Consider the following 21498-nt stretch of genomic DNA (forward strand, 5'->3'; position numbering starts at 1 on the left):
AAACACGCCGCATAATCCTGAACTATTATGTTGTTGCATATGAAATGTCCGATTTTAGAATGCAAATGTTGCAATGCGTTTAAATTTCCTTTTATTGGGGTGGCAAGAATGTAATTTCGGTATTTTCAGGTGAAATAAAACCGAATTTCTTTATTCAATAAAATATTATTTATTCTTTTTGACAGAAGGTCATCGAGCAAAAGGGAAAATATCTTATTCATTAATGTTCATTGCTTGAATAAAAAATTGGACTCTATTTCACTGTAAAATACCGAAATTACTTTCTGCCAACCCAATAAATAGATTTGATTTCAACATCAATTAGTGCGATTGTTGCGTGCTCGTATTGTACGTGTGGAAAAACAACATATTAGCGATAGCATTATGTGTTATTGGTGAAAATGTAGTGACTGCAGATTTTATGCATTTATGGGAAAAATGTGTGGGTGCAATTTAAAACAGTAGAAAGGAACAGTAGAATTTGTCCGAGCTTGTTAAAATTATTAAAGTAAGAATAAACTACTTATATGGCTCAGTCTATTCATTAGACGAGTAAATATGATTGGAACTATATCATATTTGGTATAATTTTCATTAGAAAAATGCCACCAAAAATAAAGCAGTAAAGAAATTATGTTTACACTTCTCGGCCACCGAGGCCTCTCGAGCTTCGCTGTCCTTTTCTACGTTCGGCGCGGTCTTTGAAGCCACGAAAAATAGTGTCCCGTTTATATCTAGGTCGCAACACAGAACCGAGAAACGACTTGCAGCCGGACATTACTGTAGTGACATTTTTGGTAGCCGATTCGAACTCGCTTTCTCCGCGGGTCCGTTCAATTCGACCTGCGGAACATTTTCCCTGTCGGTCTCTCTTATCGTTATCACTTGCTCGTCCGAAAATACCCTGTCCTGCAGGTCGGGATTCGAAAAATAATCGACTTATAGGACCGTTCGAGTAATCGTGACGTTTCGTCACCGGAAACCGAGTCCGTTCGGTACCGTGTTGTTTTTAAGAGCGTCACTATATCTCGTTCCACCGACGCACCATATAGTCGGCTGTTAACAGGTTATGTGGGTCCACGGATTGGAGGTTATGTCGCCGTGGTGTTTGTAAACAAGGTAGGTGTCCGTGAATGTAACTAGACGGTGGCTTACGTTAATAGGGCTTACCACATTTTCAATAGGGCTAATCGTCGACACGCCACACGATTAACAATGCTGCGCAGTTTTATGGAGGTAAGAACCGTGCGTGGTCGGACAGAATCGGGATAACTGCAGATGGAGTGACAGCTGGAGGACACTATGAGAGCATTATAGGGAATTCGCGCGCCGGTTGCATTCCATGGTCGGACTGCAGATCAATTTCGAGGATCGTCGTCTTTACCGCGCGTCGGTAAACCTGTGTGCCGATCTCCGTCGGCAAAAACTTGGGGCACAGACTAGATTAGATAATATTGTTCAATTCCGTGTTTTCTTACGCCCTCTAGAACATATTCTGGCTGAAATGAGAAACAGAAGGCCACCGACGGCATTTCGTCGGTGCAGAAGACGATTATCGGTGCTGTCCGTTTTTTAAAAATATCAGCAGAAAAAATTATAGCAGCAAGAACTTTCTTAATATATTCTACCTAAGAAAGTATTAAAGCATAATTTTAGGAAAATCAGCAATTCCTACTTCAAATTTTGTATGAGACACCTCAATTTGTAATATGAAAATCTTTCATAAACGAGCATTATTTTTTTACACTTCTTGCTATCTGCGCCGCTCTACTATAACCGCATACTTAGTGCCGTCGGTAACGCGTCGATAACGCAGATCGGTTCCCGCGTCGGTAAAGAAAACAAAAGGAAAAGTTTCTAACGAAACGTTTTTCCAAATTCTGTCAAGTCGAGGTCCAGCGATAAATCACGAATTACCCGTGAACCAACGCTCGGATCGAATAGTTTATGAAAAAGGAAAGAGAAAGAGAGTGCGGACGAAATTGACGGGAAACCGATGCTCCAAGAACGAGGTACATAGTAAATTAGTGCCCGATAAATAATGGACGAGTCTCGGTGAGCCAGACCCGCTAAAGGAGGCTGCGTTAACGGTCCAAGGGATCGTTGCCGGTTGCACAGACGTCGTGTCCTCGACATCGTGATCGTTACCTTCGCATGTCGAGTGCGACCGAGTTCCAGCTAGAAGAAGTAGTCTGGCGTAGTCGGTGTCTCTCCACCCCACTGTTCCCGGCGACCACTGTTTTCTGCGGAATAGGTCCGATCCGTTACGTTTCATTGGATTTCAAATCTGGTACTTTCCGTTGGCGGGAGGGGACACGTTAATAGCGGAATTTAAATGTTATGTGGAGCGATCATCGGAATCCTGCCCCAGAAGCATTCTTTTAGTTCATTATCGGTCGACGTTGCATTGATTGAATTGTTTCAGGTGTAAAGGTACGCGTCCATCTGAGAGTTTCCGTCGATAGTTGCGCTCGAGAGTTCTCTCTTTTTGCGGGTTCATTTGAGAGTACTTTTTAGAGGAAGGTCCTCTCAGGTATGTAGCTATTTGAATTATGCATTCATAGCTTATGAAAGTTTTCAAAGAATCCTAGAACATACAATTCAACAGAGAGAGAGAGAGAGAGAGAGAGAGAGAGAGAGAGAGAGAGAGAGAGAGAGAGAGAGAGAGAGAGAGAGAGAGAGAGAGAGAGAGAGAGAGAGAGAGAGAGAGAGAGAGAGAGAGAGAGAGAATTCAGTAGGTTTTTTCATTTATTTTCGATTTACAAGGGCCATTACCGCTGAAAATAAGATTTCATTTGACTCCACTTCCTTAAAATTTATCTATATACAAAAATTGACAATTGTATAAACATTCGCAGTCTAGTTGTAAGAATACTCGTGAACAGAATGGATGCTCCAAAGTTTGCTACAATTGTTGCAATCTACTTAAACACTAACTAATATCGTACAAACAATACTATAATTTTATTTGAAACCTGTAATTTTTGAAAAAATTTCTTCTCACATCCTGTAGTAAACTAATTCCTAAAGCTCTAGCTTCCCAAAAAAGTTCAAATCGTATAGACCAATATTAAAAAAGATATTTTTTTAGAGCGTCCGAATATTAATGGAATTTCAAGAAACCACCGGCAAAATTGACGTTGAACGTGAAAAACAAGGTGGAAGAAATAACATTTTTGAAATTCGAATCGATGCTCGTTGGCCCTCTGGAGTTGCAAGCGGAAGTTACCACGGACTGCGTTTCGGTGCGTGCTGCCCCCGTTGGACTTCCGCTAACCTCGTTAACGCGAGGCACCGAACCCGTCAATAGTATTCAATCACAGCTAGAAATGATCTACCCTTCCCATAAATGGAGCAGATTGCGGCAAGTTGCGCGTAAAACGTTGCGATCTCCTATCGGAGAGCAATTACGTAACTTGTTTCGCCGCATCGGGCTGCGTTTGATACGCGGCCTGGTCGTGACAACCTTTTGATAAGTGTACAACTTTGCGCGGCGCGTATGAAGAATCGCTATCGAACAGCCGTTTAATCAGCATATCCGATTACTCGGCCGTAAACACATTCGTTTCAGACGCGACAGGTGGTTAATTGCAGGCGCCATTAGCTATTTTCGTACGGACTCATGTTTCAGGATAATTTGCGACAATTAGACGGACGATCTCATGCATTTATATCATAGGCGGACGAAGCAGACGCGATTAAACGAACAAATCAGGCTGGAATACACTATGTACGAGGTTTGATAAAAACATACGCGGAATTTTTGTTTTTTCTCCCCTTTCAGATATATTACACTTGTGCCAGCGCCTTTTCCAATCTTCGAAGCACTTCTCGAACGCTATTTTCGACATGGCGTTCAGCTTCTTTAACAATTGTGTCAGTTTTGGGAATAAGAAGAAGCCGCAGGGGGCCATGTCCGGTGAATAAGGAGGCTGAGGCATCATAACGGTATTATTTTTCGCCAAAACTTCACGAACAAGCAGTGAAGAACAAACACGTGTAACCCTTTCGACAACCAACAACAGATGAAGCATCCAATATGGCCTAACCTATGTCAACATACCGACACAACAACAAAACATTGTAGCAATTGGATTTATAAAGACCGGGGAATTTACAAATTCCGCGCGTATTATTTTTATCAAACCTCGCATAGTCGAGCGGCATTACCGGAGCCGAAGCTGCACGTCATTTTGGTAAGGATAAACGAAAGAACGAACGCAACCGAAAAAAAAGAGTAACGGTCTGCGGGAAAGTAGGAAAGCGATCGGGGCGCAACTAACGTTTATGTCTTGGAAATTATTCTCCGCCGTGGGTTTCCTCGTAGCCGAGGCCTTAATTTGCGGCAATAAACGAGCAGAACGACGGGGACCGAAGTGGCAGAAATGGATCGTGACTTCTTTGGCCGATCGGTTCCGTACGTGATACATTCCCCGGTTAACAAGAAACATACCCGTGGAATCGTGTTGGTCGTGTCGAGCCGAGCCGAGTCGACGGTCCGGTTTTACGACGGAGGTGTCAATCCCATTATGTCTGCCGGGTGATCCGTTCGGTTACCGCCGGCAAATCGAATCAACAGGTTCCGCGGAAAATAAAAGCCGGAAAAAACCGGACGACTCGGACGCGCACCGGAGCCTCCTTGCGCCGTACGATGACACGTTTTGCTCTTTATCGGCAGGATGAGCCCATTAGTCTAAGTATATAGAGAATCCGTGTAAACATAGCGTTACCAGATGTCCGGAATCGAATTTTTCCTTTTCGCGAATCGGTGTCCCGGATCGCCTTTGCTTCTCGCCAGTATGGCAAAGCCTATGTACACAACATGTTCACCGCCAGACGGATAATCCAGATTTCTTTCTTTTTCTAGGAAAAAACCACGGAAAACGAGGAAAAATCGTGTATCGTGAAGACGTATAAACGGTCGTGAAACAGCGGAATTCTTCCTTTTCGCGAGTATGGCAACCCTATGTAAACAATGTATTCACCGCCAGACGGATGATCCAGATTTCGTTCTTTTTTTCTAGGAACAATCCGCGAAAAGCGAGGAAAAATTGGTGGCTGTACCGAAGGGGTTAACGAACAGGTGTACCGTGGAGACGTTTAAAAGGTGGTTAAACATCGGCGTCGTCCCCTAACCCGCTACCAAGCTGGATATTACCGCGAGCGAAGAGGTGACAGGACCCGATAGTAATTTAGAGAATGGCCGAGAGCAGCGGCGCGCCATGGCCGGCGCTGTCCTGGTTGCAAACGCGTTGCATTCGCCTTGTCCGGTCGCATACTTTACGAGTTCCCCTGTATGGTCACGAACACGGGACACTATACCGCGCCGCTATACTTCGCCTTGACAGCGGCGAAATGTTTATTTAATACATGGAATATCCCGATTCTCGGCTCACCGAGAGAGCTTTACACGGCCTGGCCCGGCCTGGTCCGGCCCGTCTCGATTCTCGGCTCCGCTCGGCCAGGCTCGGCTCGGTCCCCGCGACTCCTTTCGTTTCTTTCGATGCTCTGCTCGTCGCTCGTACATCTTCGAACCGCCTAAACATTTCTCCCGTCCAACGGAACTCTCCTGCCTATGAAATACACGCGGGATACCTGTACACTGCAGACCGTACAATGTAGAAGAGTGCAGAGGGAGAGAACGAGGGATGCTTACGCGCCCGCCGAAGAAATCTCAGCCACAATTTGTCTGTATATCGCCGGCTGTTTCTACTCGCGTCGATGTCTTCTAACGATACAACCTTCGCACCGGGATTACCGAGATTCTTTTCCCACGCTGTCCAAGTCGTTTTAACGCGTCTATGCTTCGTCCAACGACGGAGTCCGAGTTTCATTTGGTGGACAGTTGGCGGCGACCGGACTCGTCTCGTTGCATCGAGTATAATAGATCCAGTATAGACCAGGTTCAATTTAATTCGTAACGAATACGAGAATATTGTCGGAACAATTTTAAAAAAGAGCATCAGTATATTGTCTTTGACTTGTTGAGATTTTCACTGAAGAAAATATGGTCACTGTTTCTTGCAATTGCTGCCAACAATTTTTATTTCGCAGGAACATCCGCAGTGTACTTACCAGAATGGTCCGCCGTCCGAGGGTTGGAGAAACTCGCAGGGTGCTCGACCAGTCGAGAGCATTTTCTGGTATTTTGCTTTTGACTAGTGAAAAACCCCATCTTGCATTACCGAGAAATGAGAAGACGCATCCGGCACCCTTGCAATTCTGGAAACGAGTCTACCCTCTTAAGAGGATCCTGCCAGCAACGGACAGACGCGTTAGCCAAGACGAATGGACGAGTGGACCGGTCGTTGGGATCCGATCCGCTTTGTAATTTTTCGAGCGCAGTCCTTGGCGGTGAAACGAGGAGGGCGTTGCCGAAACGGATCGGCAGAGCGGCTCGACGGCGAGTCGAGTAGAGCCTCGCGATCCCTTTCGATTGAGCGATCAAAAGCTCGGTATCGATTTTCGTGATTCCATTCGATCCGCTCGGAGTACTCGCGTGAAATACGAGCGAATCGGACGGAAGTGGGCGCGGTACCGCGGCCTTCTTCGAGATGCGCTCGATCCGATAGACGCGACACCGCGATTATTAATATTCCTCCATCGATCGATCAACGTCTGGTTGCTCGTGATTTCGCTATGCGCCGCGCGGGTATTGTAAATCATCGATAAGTTAATGGGACCGCGGTGAACGTATCCTGCAGCGTTGCGTGACTCGGCAGCCTATTCGCGAGGAAATCGGGTCCTCGATGCGATGTATCGCGAGCGTTTGCTTTAACAAGGACGGGCCAACGGTGCACCGAGCGGTTCACCGCGCCTATGCGGTTTAATAACGCCGTCCCACAAATTTGTCCATTTTTACATTTGCGAATTAATAACGCCGTCCAACGAATTTCTATTCCTGCGATTCGACGATGTAGTCGATGTTTGAATCCGATTACGGGAACACAGGATCGATATTGAATTCCTGGCGATCAGAACCGAAACAGTTTCGACTCGATTTCACACGGCTAATGAATCCGAAACGCGGCGAGCCGGGGGATATTAATTAATCGGCGCATAACGGTGCAGAGGTTGCCCGGGATAATGTTGCAATAATGTACGATACCGTGGCCGGACGGAGCAGCGATCGCAGGTGTTCCGTTCGATCCGTGATCGACCCGAAGTGGATCACCTTCGTGGGGCAGCGTCGAATGCGAACGCGAACGTAAACGCGAACGCGCCGTCAAATTATCCTGTTGTCGGATCGGTATCGATATTCGCGTGGGGCTCCTTTGATCCTCCCGAGGCTTATCGAACCGTGTCCAAAGGAAATACGCCGGAAAATGCGGTCATTAAATCGGACACAAGCCGGGCGATCGCGTTTGTACGTTTATACGCAATTACGGGGTTGAGGCGCGGGCAGCTAACACGCGCGCCACTTAATAACTTAATCTGCCGGCCGAATCGAGTCGGTTCGGTTCGCGTGTCGACCAGCGTAGTCTCTCTTTCTCTCTCTCTCTCTCTCACTTCCGTTGCACTCTTGGTGCAATTGAAAAGCGGCGAAAAGGGGGTCGATCGCGATTGATCGCGAACAAAAGCCGCGATAGAGGCGAGAAAGCCGGTTCGCGAGCCATGTGCCAGCACCGACGCGAACGCAAACGTAAACGCAAACGCAACGGCCGTCCCTCGGGTTCGGAAAAATACGGGACATGCTCGTAAGATGCAGCGTTTATAGACACGGATAATGAATCCATTCAAATTCAATTCGCTCGGAGGGTATTCCCGGCTGCACGATTCACGATGCACGAAGCTCGATGCACGATGCACGCGCGAGCCCGAGTCCGAGCTCGAGCGCGAACGCGTCCCTCTCGTCATCATTTATTATTTCTTGCCTGTGAAAATTTATGATCCCCGTCGAGCCGGGACGAGCAGCGGGCTCGCGGACACTTTGTTTCCCATAAATCATTCGCGGTGGAAGCCCGATTTAAATCGATTTAACCGTCGCGCGCAAAGAGAGAGAGAGAGAGAGAGCCGACGCGCCGCTACGGTTTTAGGGTATTCACCGTGTTGAATCGAAGGTCCTCGAACAAAGACAGCGGTGTGAAGCGTCGCCTTCATTCGGAAAGGCTGCTCGTCCAGGACCAAGCGTTTCGTAACGACGTCGGAACGACCCGGCGAACGAGGTCGTTGCTCGGCCGTTTCGTTGTTTTAAGGCCGTCGTTCGTGAAGCACATGCAAAAACATGCGAATCGTTACACGTAGACGGTCACCTGGCCCGGTTGCTCCCGGTGGGGGCAGATCGGAATACCTGATCGACGGTTTTTACAGGAACGCGGTGAGAACGCCGAACGATTACTCTGCTCTTCTCCGTTTCACGCTCGCGAGCCTAAAGGCGCGCTTACGCATCGAACCAACAGGCAGAGCAACACTCGTCTGTCCAACTCATGACCAGATTTTGTCTTTCTTGCAGATTCTCAGCGAGCTTGGATCTTCCGGGTCCAAACCAATCCCTGAAGAATCGAACGTGTTCCAGTTGCAGCAACCACGTGAAACGCGTAAGTGAATTAACGTTAGAGTCCACAAACGAGATTCACGTACCAATATTGCGTTTATATTTTGCAGATCGGCGTCTTCGTCAAGCACATCTTCTGGTTGCGTTGCTTGATCCGGAGGACTCTGCTAACTATTCGAGAAGGATGACTTCAACCAGAGCAACACTCGTCTGTCCAACTCATGACCAGCTTTTATCTTTCTTTATGATTCTCAGCGAGCTTGGATCTTCGAGGTTCAAAACCAGCTCTGAAGAATCGAGCACAGCCGTGTCTCAATCGCAGCAACCACGTGAAACGCGTAAGTGGGTAAACGTTAGAGTCCACAAACGAGATCCATGTACCTATATTTTGCTACCATATTTTGTAGATTAGCGTCTTCATCAAGCAATCTTTTGGTTGCGTTTCTTGATCCGGAGGACTTTGCTAACTATTCGAGAAGAATGACTCCAATTCCGTCGGCCTCGTTGAACAGAGCAGGGATCGAGGACGGCGGATCGAAAAACGGGACACCCTGTACGTAGATTTTGCGGGTCGGGAGATTCTCGGACGGTCGATGCCGATGAACGATCCCCCCCGATCTCGCTCGTCGCGTCGGCGGGAGAAGGTTCGGGATGCACCTGCAACATCAACCGCAGCAACAGCGAGATGCCCCGCTACACATTCGGCTCCAGTTGCCTCGGGCCGCTGCCACACTTTCGTGTGTAACAACCGGCTGCACGGTTCTTTTTTTCAGAGGCCGTTCCCGGGCATTAGGAGACCGGCAACTGGAGCACCGAGAGCGATTTCGTCGAATCTAGGAAAGGTGTACGAGCCGGTGAGATCGGATCCACGACCGGTGTGAACCCTAGATGTCCCGAGCGCGGTGGCGCGTTTCACGATGAAAATAATCGAGCGGTTCCATTAGAAATTACGCGGTTACCGTTCTACGAGAAAGTTCTCGGAATCATTTCACCGGTGAATCGATTAGCGCCGCGCTCGCGGACTCGCGTGCTGCCCGCGAAATCTCTTTATTAATTAATCACGGATTCGCGGGAAAATGCTGTCTTGAAGAAGCGGCCGTTCGCTCGCGCGCGCGTCTCCATCGTTCGCACGTGAAATTGCCGGTTAGAATGTAAGTAGGAAAGGAGACTAATGTCGCTGTCGGTAACAAGAAAATTCCCCCGCGATCGTTCGATTAGAAAGTGCACCCGTTCGCATGTAAATCGACGAGCCGGTCGAGAGAACGTTCTACCATCGTCGGAACATTTATACTATTAATCGTCTAACTTTCTCAATCAGGTTTCCCATCGAACGGGGACCTATTAATCATACATCGGGGTGGTTCGTTCTCCGAAATGGAAAACCGTCTTTCCTTCTTTTCTCACTTCGTCGATCTCTCTGCAGGTTCGATCGGCGCGATCGCGTCAACGACGATGGCAAGACGATCCCAAGACCAGGAAGCAGAGGAAACGGATAGCCTCGGAGAACGAAGAACACTTACCATGGATCCGGAGATCCTGAGGTTCGTCAAAGTGGTTCGCGTTCCGTACAGGAAAACCGTCTTTCCTACTTTTACCACTCGATCTCTCGTTGATTATTCTACGATTTGTAGGTTCCGCGGAACCAGGCTCGAAAGCAAGACAAGCCGCGAAGAGAGGAAAGGAAACAGGTGGACACACGTTAGGACAAGGAGGAGGAAGCGGGCCGAAGAAGAGGAGGAAGTAGAAGCAGAGGCAGAAGAGGTCGAAGAGGAAGAGTAAGAGGTGTTCTCCGGGTGGAGGAGGAAGAGCTGGCCTAGAAACCGACGGTTCTCCGATCTCGGATCGGTTCGTGGTCGTTTTCAGGCTTCGTCCAGCTAGAGTCGAACTGTACGTGCGCCCCCCTCCCCCTGCCCTCCGCAGTTCGACTGGCCGTCGCGTCGTCGACGACGATGGTAATGGTAATGGTAATGGTAAATGGCCCATGGAGAGGCTCTCCAGTCCGCGCCTCCACTGGAAACGGGAGCACGCCACGTGAAAGTAGGAAGGGGAGGCTATAGCCGGACCGACGTCGCTTCGCGCGCCTCAGTCGTTCGTGGACCTCGAAGGACGATAGAGGTCGAAGAGGGCACTTCCTCCTCTCCTTCCTCACGGCGCCACACACCACCGCAACACACCGTCTCCTTTCTCCGTGAGCGCATCTTGCCCGCGCGTCTGCCTGCTTCTGCTTCTGCATCTCGCTCCGGCCTTATCCTGCTTGACAACCGGTGGCGAGAGGGCACGAGAGTCCACGCAATAAGATAATCGCACGCAGACGTCCGCCTACTGCGCTCCGAGATAGTTGTCTTCGTAAAACCCGCCGTCGCCGTTTGACATCGTCCTCTACATCTTCGTCATCGTCTTCGTCTTCGTACTCGTGATTGCCCGGCCAAGTATAACCCCACGGATCGGAGAACGGTACGCCGTCGCTAACCAAGGATGCACCGTCACGTTTACCTCGTCGCCGGGACGCTGCTGCTGTGTTGTCTTCAAGGTCGGTATCACTTTTTAAGCAGCGCGCGCGCGCGCGCCGCGCCGTGCCGCCGCTAGATCGACCGCTCGATCTTGTCCCGCATCGGTGAAAGTCGCAACAGGTCGCAACCTCCTTTCCGTGTTCGCGCCTCTCGCGAAATCTTGTCCCTCGTATGCCAACGAGGAAACGGGAGCACGCGCATGCGGTCGCAGGTCGCAAACACCCTCGCGTGTTTCTCCCTGGACGACCTCCCTCGCGAATACCGTTCGTTTCCCGCTTCCTGTTTCCCGTGGCTCGCTGCGCGCACGGAAATTCTACGTCTGGGAAAATGATCGATAATTCGTTCCCGTCTGCTGCAACCAATTTCAACGGTTTCACGGTTGGTTAATTGAGAAACAGACGAACGACGCACCGACGGCCGACGCGACGACGACGACGGGACCGTTCATTATACTCGGCGCGCGAGCCAGTCGACTATGAACCGCTCGCGATTCCTCGTTCGACCGCCTGTTAAACACGCGTGTACGGGTCACGAGATATCTCGTTTTAATGATTTCTTAGGCCGACCGACCAATGCGAAATTATTTCGTCTGTTTCCATGCTCGCCAAGCTGACCAAGTCTCGCGTTTATGGCACGTGCACGGTTGTGTAACGCGAGAGGATGAGCATATCGAGTCTTCCAGTCGATGCAAGACGCTTTCCTCTGGTTCGGACTTTTAGGGAAGAATTAGGAAAGATCCGCTGTCTCCTTGTTGTATGTGCCTGTTGCTCAGCTTTCAGTCAGCGAGGTGCTGCCTTCTGTTTGTTAACACGCTTCGCCTTGACGGTCTTATCAACAGCCATAGATTACAAACGATTACACTTGCGACAAAAGAATTCCGAAATGTGTGGAAATACCATAAGACTATGACGTTGTACTAAGTTCTTTATGTACCGCGCTCAGAAACGTGTGCGCTCTGGAAGCACGTTGGGAGCCGCTCGACGTGCTAACCGGGGATAATCGAACCGGCGTAAAAACGATCGATTCGATTCGATCCGACGCGATTCGTCTCGCGAATAAGATGTAGCTTCCGCCGTACCGGAGCGAACGGTTTCAATCGAGAGCTCGGGGGAATCCGACACGGTCGCCGGGAGACGTTCGAGCCTCTGTAACGAACGCGGCGATCCCGTCGCGTCGAGCCGCGTTCCCCGAGCAATTAGCTAATTAGCCGGCCAAGAGATGCACCGAAATTACCGGCATCGTTCCTGGCCGGGTAATCGATCCTGGGGAAGTGGGTCACAGCCGACAAACGAGAGCTTGCGAAGTTGAAAGGGCCAGCGGGATATCCCGAGCCCGGAATGCAAATAGAACGGTCCGCGCGCGCGCTTGTCCAGGCTGTAAATCAAACGTGCCGGCTCTCTCCCCATTGTTCGGATTTATTTCGAGTCCGCGGAACTTTGGCGCGAAACCCGGCCAGGCTCGGCCGGAGCTTTTGTGAGCGGAATTAACGGCGTCGCGGTGTCATTAATATCCGCTCGTCCATTGTAGAAAATCCGCGGTCCATTCCGGCTGTAACGGTAGTCGCCGGCAGAAAATGGCGCAGCCGAACGGACGCAAGGTGCTGGCACCGCCTGAAATACGCGAGTCGTTCCGCCAACGAGAGAGGCTCCCCGCGAGGCTCGAAACCCCGCGCAACAAAACCAAACTCCTTCCGGAGCGGCCGTCGATGTTTCTCTATCGTCGTCGAACCCCGTCTCCTACCTCTTCGCCCCCTTTTCCCCTTTTTCTCGGCAAATGGCTTTGGCCGGAGCGCCCCATTGAATTCTCCGCAGGGAGCCCCCGCGTATCTCTCCGCGCGGCCAAGTGCGATGCTCTTTCAGTCGTTTCTGCCGCTTCGACCGCTCCGGTCGGGGAGCAACAGAGACCAAAGGAAAAAAGAGGACCGATGGTTTTTCGTTTTAATCTCCAGCGCGGTCGCAACGGCTCGTGCACGAGCTCTACGCTCACGGGGGCGAGTTCCTTCCTCTTCCTCTCCGGCAGGCTCTCTATAGTCCTCGCTCTCGAGTACAGCGGCGGCTGCACCGGTCTTCCACTCTTTACCACTCGCCGTATATTATTCGCTCCCTCGGTTGTTCGTTTATTCTTCGGTAATTGCATAGGTCGTGGTCCACCCTCCAATGTTTTGATAGTTCAAGAGTCCAGGTCGGGTTCGATACTTCTGGGAGAACATTTCATCAACGCTCTACGGTAAAGTCGCGTTTACTGTCCGCGATCACTGTCCAGTGCCTAGCCACTCTACTGTCATGCTGTCCTTCTCTACGTTCGGCTTTCTTTTGAACTCTCGGCGCGGTAAACGCACTCGTACAAAAATAATGTCGGTGTGCGATCACTGTCCGTGCAGAACAAAGGCTGTTGGACAGTAAACGCTTTTGGAAATCGATCGCTTCTCACGAAGTGTAATCACTTTCTACAGGGTGTAACAAAATTTTGTGTCATGGTTTTGGCAGATGGTTGTACACCTTCCGATCGGTGGAGATTTGTTGAAAGAAATTGCTGCAAAATTGACTCAAACGCTTTTATGTTTGTATCGAATTGTACTCACCACGGGGACCAAACCTAAGTTAACCTAAGCTACGGTTCCTTTGACAAGTTTGGTCCCCTAGAATGCGATACAAGCATAAAAAATTTGGCCTTGAACTTCAAGATCAAAGTCAATTTTGTGGCAATTTCTTTTAACAAATCTCCACCGATCTGCCAAAACCATGACACGAAATATTGTTACACCCTTAGAACGTCTGTCCAAAAACTATTTATTTGGTCTCCACCTCAATCCAAATAATAAATAATCTTTTATCTGCCAATAAGAAATAATAAATAGATCACTTTTGGAATTATTTAAATTGATTATATTTAAATGAAAAGTTTAGTTATTATTTGCAATTAAAATCACACGTTTAATTATTATTCAGGTACTTTGGGATTATCCCGTCGACCTCTCGCGCCATCATAATGAAAAGCAAGTTCCAAAATAAATAATATAATAATAATAATTTAATAATAATATAATAATAATTTCGTATTCGGCGAAAATGGTCAACGGGATAATCCCAAAGTACCATTATTTAATTATTTATTGTTTAAAATAAAATTTGCCCGACACTGGGAGTGATAAACTGAACGATTGCTCAAATGATGTGTCAACGTGAATACAATTTCGATTTGCGTAACATCATGCTGCACAATAATTGTTGCGCAACATGCTTGATCGTGTGTAGGCCCCTTAACCGAGGAATTCGAAGGCGGGTGCGGTTCTCGATAGGACGTATCGATACGCGAGGTGCCGCGCCGCGCCGCGCCGGCGACCTAGGGAAACCGCGGGAAAAAGAATGCGATTCGCGGTAACACGTACGCGGAAAGCTCGAATCGGAAATGCGAGATAAAATCGTTCGGTCGCGTCCCGCGATACTTTGAATTTCCGTTCATCGGCCGGATAATCCCCGGCGCTGCCAATTAGTGTCCTGAGTTTTAATGAATACCGGCCCCGAAAGGGTTGCCCTCGGCTTCTCACGGAACCCGCCCGCTCGAACAGTTAGGATTCTCACACACACGGCGAAAGATCTACCGAAAGATCTGAAATCTCTAAGAAACTCTTCCTCGCGTGTCTGCTTGCGATTCGACCATTCGAGTAATTTTCGCGCGCGACTCGCCATGCGTGACGCGGTTCGGGGCGGGCCCAGGTAGAGATCCATTGTTTCCGGGTTCGGATTTATGGTTGGCCCATTTTAAGGGAGAAAAAATCACCGCCGGTAAACACGTGCGTCAAGGACAGTTCAGTCGGTTTCCGGACGTCGAAGGGTGTGTACCCCTTCTCGCGAGTGCGGAGTAACGTGCGAACATTATGAACTAATTATTATTAACAAATTATTACTAGTTAACCGTGAGTGCTTAACATTTTTAGTGCCGCGAACGTATCAGCGACACTATCTTTTTACTAAATTTGAACATCAATTTTTCATTAAGGATTTTATTAAGATCTGACGGTTTTGAGAGTGTTAGAAAAATTATTGTTGTGATACACTTCGCGTCTGTTCTATTCTTGGCTTATGGAGCACGAACAAAATATCAAGAACGTACACCATTTAAAAATGAATCGTTTTTGCCAAAAGTGGACAATGTGAGTTTTTTTTTTGGACGTTGGAGGGATTATTTTACTAGCTAGTGCGTGAATAATCTCTTTTTAAAATGTTTATTGGTCGCAATTGCGAAGGACAAAGTTAAGGTGAAGGTTTTAAATTTTTATCTGTGCCTATATAACGAACACACAAGTCAAAAAATGGCAATTTTTAGGGTTATGTCACATCTCTATCTCGCAATTTGTCCACCTGAGGGGGCATCTAAAAGAAGCTTTAACTACATATTTCAATATAAGCTTTATAGTATTCTTTAAGTTGACTTTTCTGAAATGCTGCATTTTTGAGTTGTCACTTTTCTTGCGGGGGCGCGCATTGTTATTCAGTTCTGAGCTATGTTTAAAATTTCAAGTCTCTAGCTGATAGGGAAGTTAGTTTAAAATCAATTGCAAAATTTCTACCGAACAGACAGATAAACAAACGTGGTAATATATCAGAACCCGTCATTTTAATTTCTTTTGATTGTGCTACCTGAAGTGTAACATCATAGTGTTACCTGAAAAGTGTAACACATCGAAGTTTATTTTGGACAACCACATCCACCATTCTCTTCTCGATCGTCGTGCAGCGTATTGATCATCGCACCACGATCGCAGTGAGTCAAATATTGTATCCGCGTGCGTGTCGAGCGTGTTGCCGTGCGCGTCGAAATTAAGTATGCTAATCGTCCGGTTCTCGCCGTCTCGGCATTAAGACTTTGAGACGAAAAGTAGCCGGCGCCGATAAGAATGACCGTGGAAATCGTCGCCGATAATGGGCTCGGCGTGCTCTAATCTCGGAATCCTCGTCGTAGAACTGGTCTGGTCGATTCTCATCGGGCCCGATAACACGACTCGCGGTTTCTCGAATCGTTTTATAGGACTGGCTAATGAAATCGGTCGTTCCGAGGAATTAACGATTCGACAATTAATTCAAAGCCGGTGCCAAAGCACCGTATCTAAACGCGGTTCGGGAAAGTCGGCGGGGAACGAAGAGAGCTAACGAGTTCCGATATACCCTCGTGTCCGTTAAGCTTTGCCAAGACGAGCGTAACCCGAGCCGTGTCCGGCTGCTCGCGCAAGCCCGTCTTTTCGCTTCACATTCGCTGGGAAATTCCTCGATCTCTCGAGTCCGTATCGAGATCTCTGTAAAAGCGTGGATCGGATTTACGAGAGAGCCGAGGATTGTTCATCGTTCGTCTTCGAGCAGCGTGACGCGTTCCGAGGAAAGTCGAATTCGTTTCGAATGCGCGATCTTTCAACATTCTCCTGATACAGTGTTTTATCGATATAAGTCCCCAACAGGGTCATTTATACGCCAGGGATACTATTCTCCGAACGCGAACGTAGAGAAGGACAGCCAAGCTCGAGAGGCCTCGGTACCATGTAAACATAACTAATCCGATGACAAACTTCTTTATTTTTCATTATATTTTTGATGGAACTTCACCAACATATTCGTGGCACTTTTCTAATGCAAAATGATAGCAAATATGATATAATTCCGATGATATTTACTTGTGTAATGAACGATGAAAGTTTTCGACGCAAAGGAGGACAACGTATGGGAAAGAAAGAGACGCAGAGAGTCCCAGAGCGCGCCGGCACAGTTCAAAGAACTTCCCATACGCTGCCACAGTGGGACCGTTCGTCCAAATCGGAGACAAAATCAAAGACCTTTCGATAGAAATGAGGTAGAGCGATGAAGTTTTGTTTAAATTGAAGCTGAAACATAGCAGAATATGGGAAAAATAGGGAGATTATGGTGTGAGAACGTTTTTTAACCTTGAGAAAATTCGTTAAACATGTAGAATTTCAAGAAATCGATTTTGCAATATCCTGAGGTCGTAGACAAATTTTAAGACCAGATTTGAAATCAGCGTGAAAAAATCTACGGGAAATGAAGTACAGCATGTTCAATAAAAAAATTTTCCGCCCGCGGTATTGGAAAAACCACAATTTTCTCGAAATTGTGCAAGTTTAACGAATTTTCTCAACGTTAAAAAACGTTAAAACGTTGTTCTCCGATTTGGACGAAAGGTCCCACTGTGCGCTGTTCCCCTTGCGTTCGAAACTTTCATCGTCCATTACACAAGCAAATTTCATCAGAATATTATCGTATTTGGTGTCATTTTGCATGAGAAAATTCCACGAATGTGTTGGTCAAAGTCCCATCAATAAATAATGAAAAATAAAGAAGTTTTGTCATACTTCTCGGCGACCGAAGTCTCTCGAGTTTCGCGGCCCCTCAAGGGGGTACACCCTGCAGTAGTGGGGATAGGTCTGGGACACTTACCGGCCAGACATTTGGGACATTTATGGATAAAATACTGTATCGGGATGAACAGTGTCGTCTCGTCTGCGGGTTCGATCACCGGAGACTTGAACGACCGAACACGAACGAACGAGTACACTGTTCTTTTACGTCCGCTTGTACTAACAATTTTATCGAGATGCAACTCTAATCCGCAGTGTTTACGGCCCCTCCGCAGATTCTATATATGCCGTAACTGCTTTATTATTTTTTATGATCCGCAGAAGTAAACGCGGAGATTCGCGCGCGTTTTAAAGCCGGTACAGTTTTACGCGGGGGTCAGTTACCTTCCGCAGTACGATTTCTATATCGGCGGTGAAGCTGTTCCGCCATTCATACATATGCAGGCGCCTAACCTGATCACCTTGAATAACTTCCAAATTATGCGTTCTACAGGAAAGCGATTTCTGCGGACGTTCCGCGGTATCGAGTAGGGATGGGATCAAGTTCGATAGATACTCACGAATCCGAATCAATTTCAATAACCAAGTTTCGATTTATGGGTTTCAATAATGCCAATTAATTAGACTGTGGATCTTTATGCATTTATGAAGAAATTAGTTGGGTGTAATATGAAACAGTAAAAGATTGAGAAAATTCAAGAATGTTGTAACGTGGCTTTCAATGTAACAAAGTAGTTAAGGGATGAAATAAGTGTTTATGTGTTATTCCTGCTTTCCACAATCAATACAAAACATTTTCATTTTGCATAAAGATCCGCTGTCTACCAGTAATGTTTCAATGGTCATATTTGAAAAGGAATGATAGGAATCGTCTGACCACGACCAACCCATTCTACTTCGATGAATCCCTAAAATCGATTTTCTCGAAAACGAGGCGCCGAAAATGAAAAAATGTTATTCCTTTTCTTTGACTTAGTTTCACATGTTGAGAATCCTGTACAATAAATAAATAAATCAGGAAAATAGTAGATCTGGAAATAAATGTATGCAAATAAGTAGACTTCCGATCTTTATGGAAAATAAAAATTGTCTGTGCCGTTTCCAAGGAATAGAAACCAAATAGAAAATGTTATTTCTTCCCTTAATAATTTTAATAGATGAAAAATCATATACACCTTGAGTTTTTCAAATTTTTCTACAATTTTGAATTTAATCTACTCAATTTTGTTATAATTGCATAAAGATCCGCAGTCTACTAATCAGTTACTACACATCTAAGTATTGTACGAGGTATTATATCAATTTCATACTCATAAATGTTCATATTCATATAAAAAGTCATACAGAATGGATAAAATCATATAAAAACGAACAAAATTATGAAATAATATCAGTTATCGATCGTAAATGTTGAATATCAAATTTATAATTGCTCTCGGCGCTACCGTTTCGATCAATTACTAATATAGCAAGTTTGCAAAATTTTACTTCTTTCCTGACGTTTCGGTTCCGTTTTGAACCTTTATCAAAGGTGGAAATTTGCTTTTGCTATAATAACTTTATAATGTAAAAATGAACATTGAAAAAAATGATGTGTATCAGTTGCTGGTTTGAAACAAAATTATGTATTGGTTTGGCAAATAAGTTCGTTCGGTTTTTGTGATTTGTTCCAGCCGAAAAAACCGAACGAACTTATTTGCCAACCCAATACAATGAAGAAAATCATATAAAATGAACAAAATCATATACAATCGAGTTATTCTAGGTCGGAAGAAATGTTTAATTTTCAAGTTCAAGTTTCAAGTTTCAAGTTTCAAGTTCAAGTTTCAAGTTCAAAATCTCTGATAATTTAGAAGTCGTTCGAGGCGATCGAGTTAGGTGCCTGGCTCTGTACACGTATTGCGAAGCGAGGCACGTTCGTCCGATCCGAGCGCGCACCGAGAAACGGGTTGAGAGCGTCGCCCATAGGCGCCTCGATCAAAGATGATTCTCGAAAAGCGTTACGGTTTCGGTTCATTGACTTTCCGAGGAGCGTTCGGCATCCTCGTGACCCGGTTCCCCTCGTTGTCCGTCCCACGGGAAACGGTCGGGCTCGAGACGCGTGCTCCTTTCCAACGACTGGAAAAAAAGAAAAAGGGAGAATATATAAGGAAAGAGTCGAATTCCCGGTACGGTAAAGCCTCGTTTATACGAATCAATCAATGCTGAACCTACACGTATTACATACTTCGTCTATACGAAGACACAGGCCTGTCACCCGAACGACCTTGCACTCCGGCGCGTTCGGATAAACGAGTTTCTACCGTGTGTGTCGTAATCACGTCAACCACGGAACGGTTTTTCACGCTCGAAAGGACTCGTGTGCTCGCCCGAACGGAAATCTCCACGCTCGGATTCCTCCCGAGGATCTTCTGCCTGCTAAATCGCGGATTCACGACACTGTCCAACTTCAGGTTCTTCCTCTTCCAGGAGGGGCGATGATCAACCGTAAAACTTCCACGAACAATTAAAGCAACAATAATTGACCAGCTAAGAACAAGTCTCTGCGTGAATAATAGCTAGACTGCGGATTTTATGCATTTATGATAAAAATGGCTACGCACAATTTAAAGTAGTATTCATATTAAAAAGATTTCAGGACATCAGTGTATTGGTTTCACCTTAATAAGATAATTAACCGTTTGCACTCGGAGCTATTTTAACTGGAAAAATAAACATTTCTTCCGATCTAGAATATTTTCATTCCCTACACTGAGAGAAAAAAATCCTGTCGAAACAAAAAAAATATATGTTGATTCAATAAGATGTACTGTTGAATAGTGCCAATATCATATGAACTTATTTTAATATTTAATACTATTGAATTTCAATAGCAGAACTCATTTCCGCCAATCATATAAGCGAATAGCTTGACCATCAATGTTTTCAAAAAAATAAGATATGGCCTCAAACCAATTCCAGTATAAGTCAATACATTTCTCAAATTTTTTTAACAACATATCTGATTGAAGGAAAAAAAGATATATTACGAATAATAATGTACGGTATTGAATCGAACAATATTTTCAATCATTTCATGATAGACAATTCCAATACATCACGATTTCCTTCTAAATTTCATACTATTGAAAAGAATACATTGATATTCATCGAAGTGAAAAAAATTACAATAACACGCGTGTTATTGAAGTAACTACTTTTTTTTTCTCAGTGTATGATTTTTGAAATTTTACAAATATGAAATTGGTATAATACCTCGTACAATACCTAAATGTTTAATAATTGATTAGATACCGGTATATTTAATAATGTAATCAATATTTTGAATAATGGTACAGGAAATGAGTTTTGCTATTGAAATTCAATAGTATTAAATATAAAAATAAGTTCATATGATATTGGCACTATTCAATAGTACATCTTATTTTGAATCAACATATATTTTTTTTGTTTCGACAGGATTTTTTTCTCAGTGTATACAAGGGATAAGAAAGGATATTTCGAAATTCAACCCCCAGGGGGGTGAAAAGGGGTTGCAACGTTTGTATGAGGAATATTTTGTTCGTGGTCGGATTTACTTCATACTTGGTCTTAATGCTCTTTGATATAATTAATCAAACACCTATTTCGGCATTTTAAAAAATTCAACCCCTGAGGTGGTGAAAAAGGGTCTTGAAATCTAAGATGGCGGCATGACATAAAATCACAACTCTATAGGGGTGAATGGGGGGTTAAAAGATTTTATATGGAGAAACAATATCAATTTCCGAGGGCATTAAACGGTTTTCTGTGTGAGCGAAGCCGCGGGCAAAAGCTAGTCGGCTATAGCTTCAAAAGCGACATATCTTTGAAAGAAAATCTCGTTTTAGGTAGGTTCCGCGTTGATAACCTTGCCGAGGATCGCCTGTTCAGCGGAATTAGCTCTGCCGTCTGTCGCCTCTAATTAATTCGTCTCACGGGCCGCCTCGGGCCTGGTAATCGCGGACGATTACCAAGAGCCAGCTCGCCGCGCCGCACAGGCCAGCCGGCACCTTCTCGATCGTGATTTACAGAAAAATGGAAAACGGTGCGCGCGTGCCAATTAGCGCCGGCCACGTGTAATTACATGTATAACGGACGAGAATCGCTCG

General features: G+C 46.0%; 3 protein-coding genes across 5 annotated transcripts in view; 2 read left to right on the forward strand and 1 right to left on the reverse strand.

The window, feature by feature from the left end:
• The window catches only part of LOC143216952 (apoptosis-resistant E3 ubiquitin protein ligase 1), a 36640-nt gene extending 35312 nt beyond the window's left edge, over positions 1 to 1328 (reverse strand). For both annotated transcript variants that reach the window (XM_076440546.1, XM_076440545.1), the window contains exon 1: positions 1171 to 1328. The gene's annotated coding sequence lies outside the window, so the exon portion shown is untranslated. The remainder of the gene's footprint in view (positions 1 to 1170) is intronic.
• On the forward strand, positions 1189 to 10347 carry LOC143216995 (uncharacterized). 2 transcript variants are annotated; one of them, XM_076440661.1, is made up of 9 exons: positions 1189 to 2533; positions 3092 to 4196; positions 4868 to 4953; positions 5025 to 5171; positions 6055 to 8537; positions 8605 to 8832; positions 8902 to 9348; positions 9918 to 10035; positions 10126 to 10145. In XM_076440661.1, the coding sequence occupies exons 5-7, from the start codon at positions 8225 to 8227 to the stop codon at positions 8904 to 8906; spliced, it is 546 nt and encodes a 181-aa protein (XP_076296776.1). In that variant the 5' UTR covers positions 1189 to 2533; positions 3092 to 4196; positions 4868 to 4953; positions 5025 to 5171; positions 6055 to 8224; the 3' UTR covers positions 8907 to 9348; positions 9918 to 10035; positions 10126 to 10145. The 2 variants fall into 2 exon arrangements, with proteins under 2 accessions (XP_076296776.1, XP_076296777.1); XM_076440662.1 differs by lacking the exons at positions 1189 to 2533; positions 3092 to 4196; positions 4868 to 4953; positions 5025 to 5171; positions 6055 to 8537 and having other exon boundaries at positions 8700 to 8832; positions 8902 to 9047; positions 10126 to 10347.
• Positions 10348 to 10577: 230 nt separating this feature from the next.
• The window catches only part of LOC143216966 (serine protease inhibitor dipetalogastin), a 51309-nt gene continuing 40388 nt past the window's right edge, over positions 10578 to 21498 (forward strand). The window contains exon 1 of the mRNA XM_076440603.1: positions 10578 to 11024. Coding sequence (XP_076296718.1) covers positions 10970 to 11024 — 55 coding nt within the window. The 5' untranslated portion in view covers positions 10578 to 10969. The remainder of the gene's footprint in view (positions 11025 to 21498) is intronic.

Source organism: Lasioglossum baleicum, chromosome 16 (genome assembly GCF_051020765.1).
Source record: "Lasioglossum baleicum chromosome 16, iyLasBale1, whole genome shotgun sequence".
Classification (NCBI taxonomy): domain Eukaryota; kingdom Metazoa; phylum Arthropoda; class Insecta; order Hymenoptera; family Halictidae; genus Lasioglossum; species Lasioglossum baleicum.

Bases quoted from the DNA above. Each gene is read 5' to 3' on its own strand.
- LOC143216995 (XM_076440661.1), top strand. From the start codon at position 8,225: ATGCGAATCGTTACACGTAGACGGTCACCTGGCCCGGTTGCTCCCGGT. The intron at 8,538-8,604 runs GTAAGTGAATTA...TATATTTTGCAG, and splicing joins GCAGCAACCACGTGAAACGC to ATCGGCGTCTTCGTCAAGCA.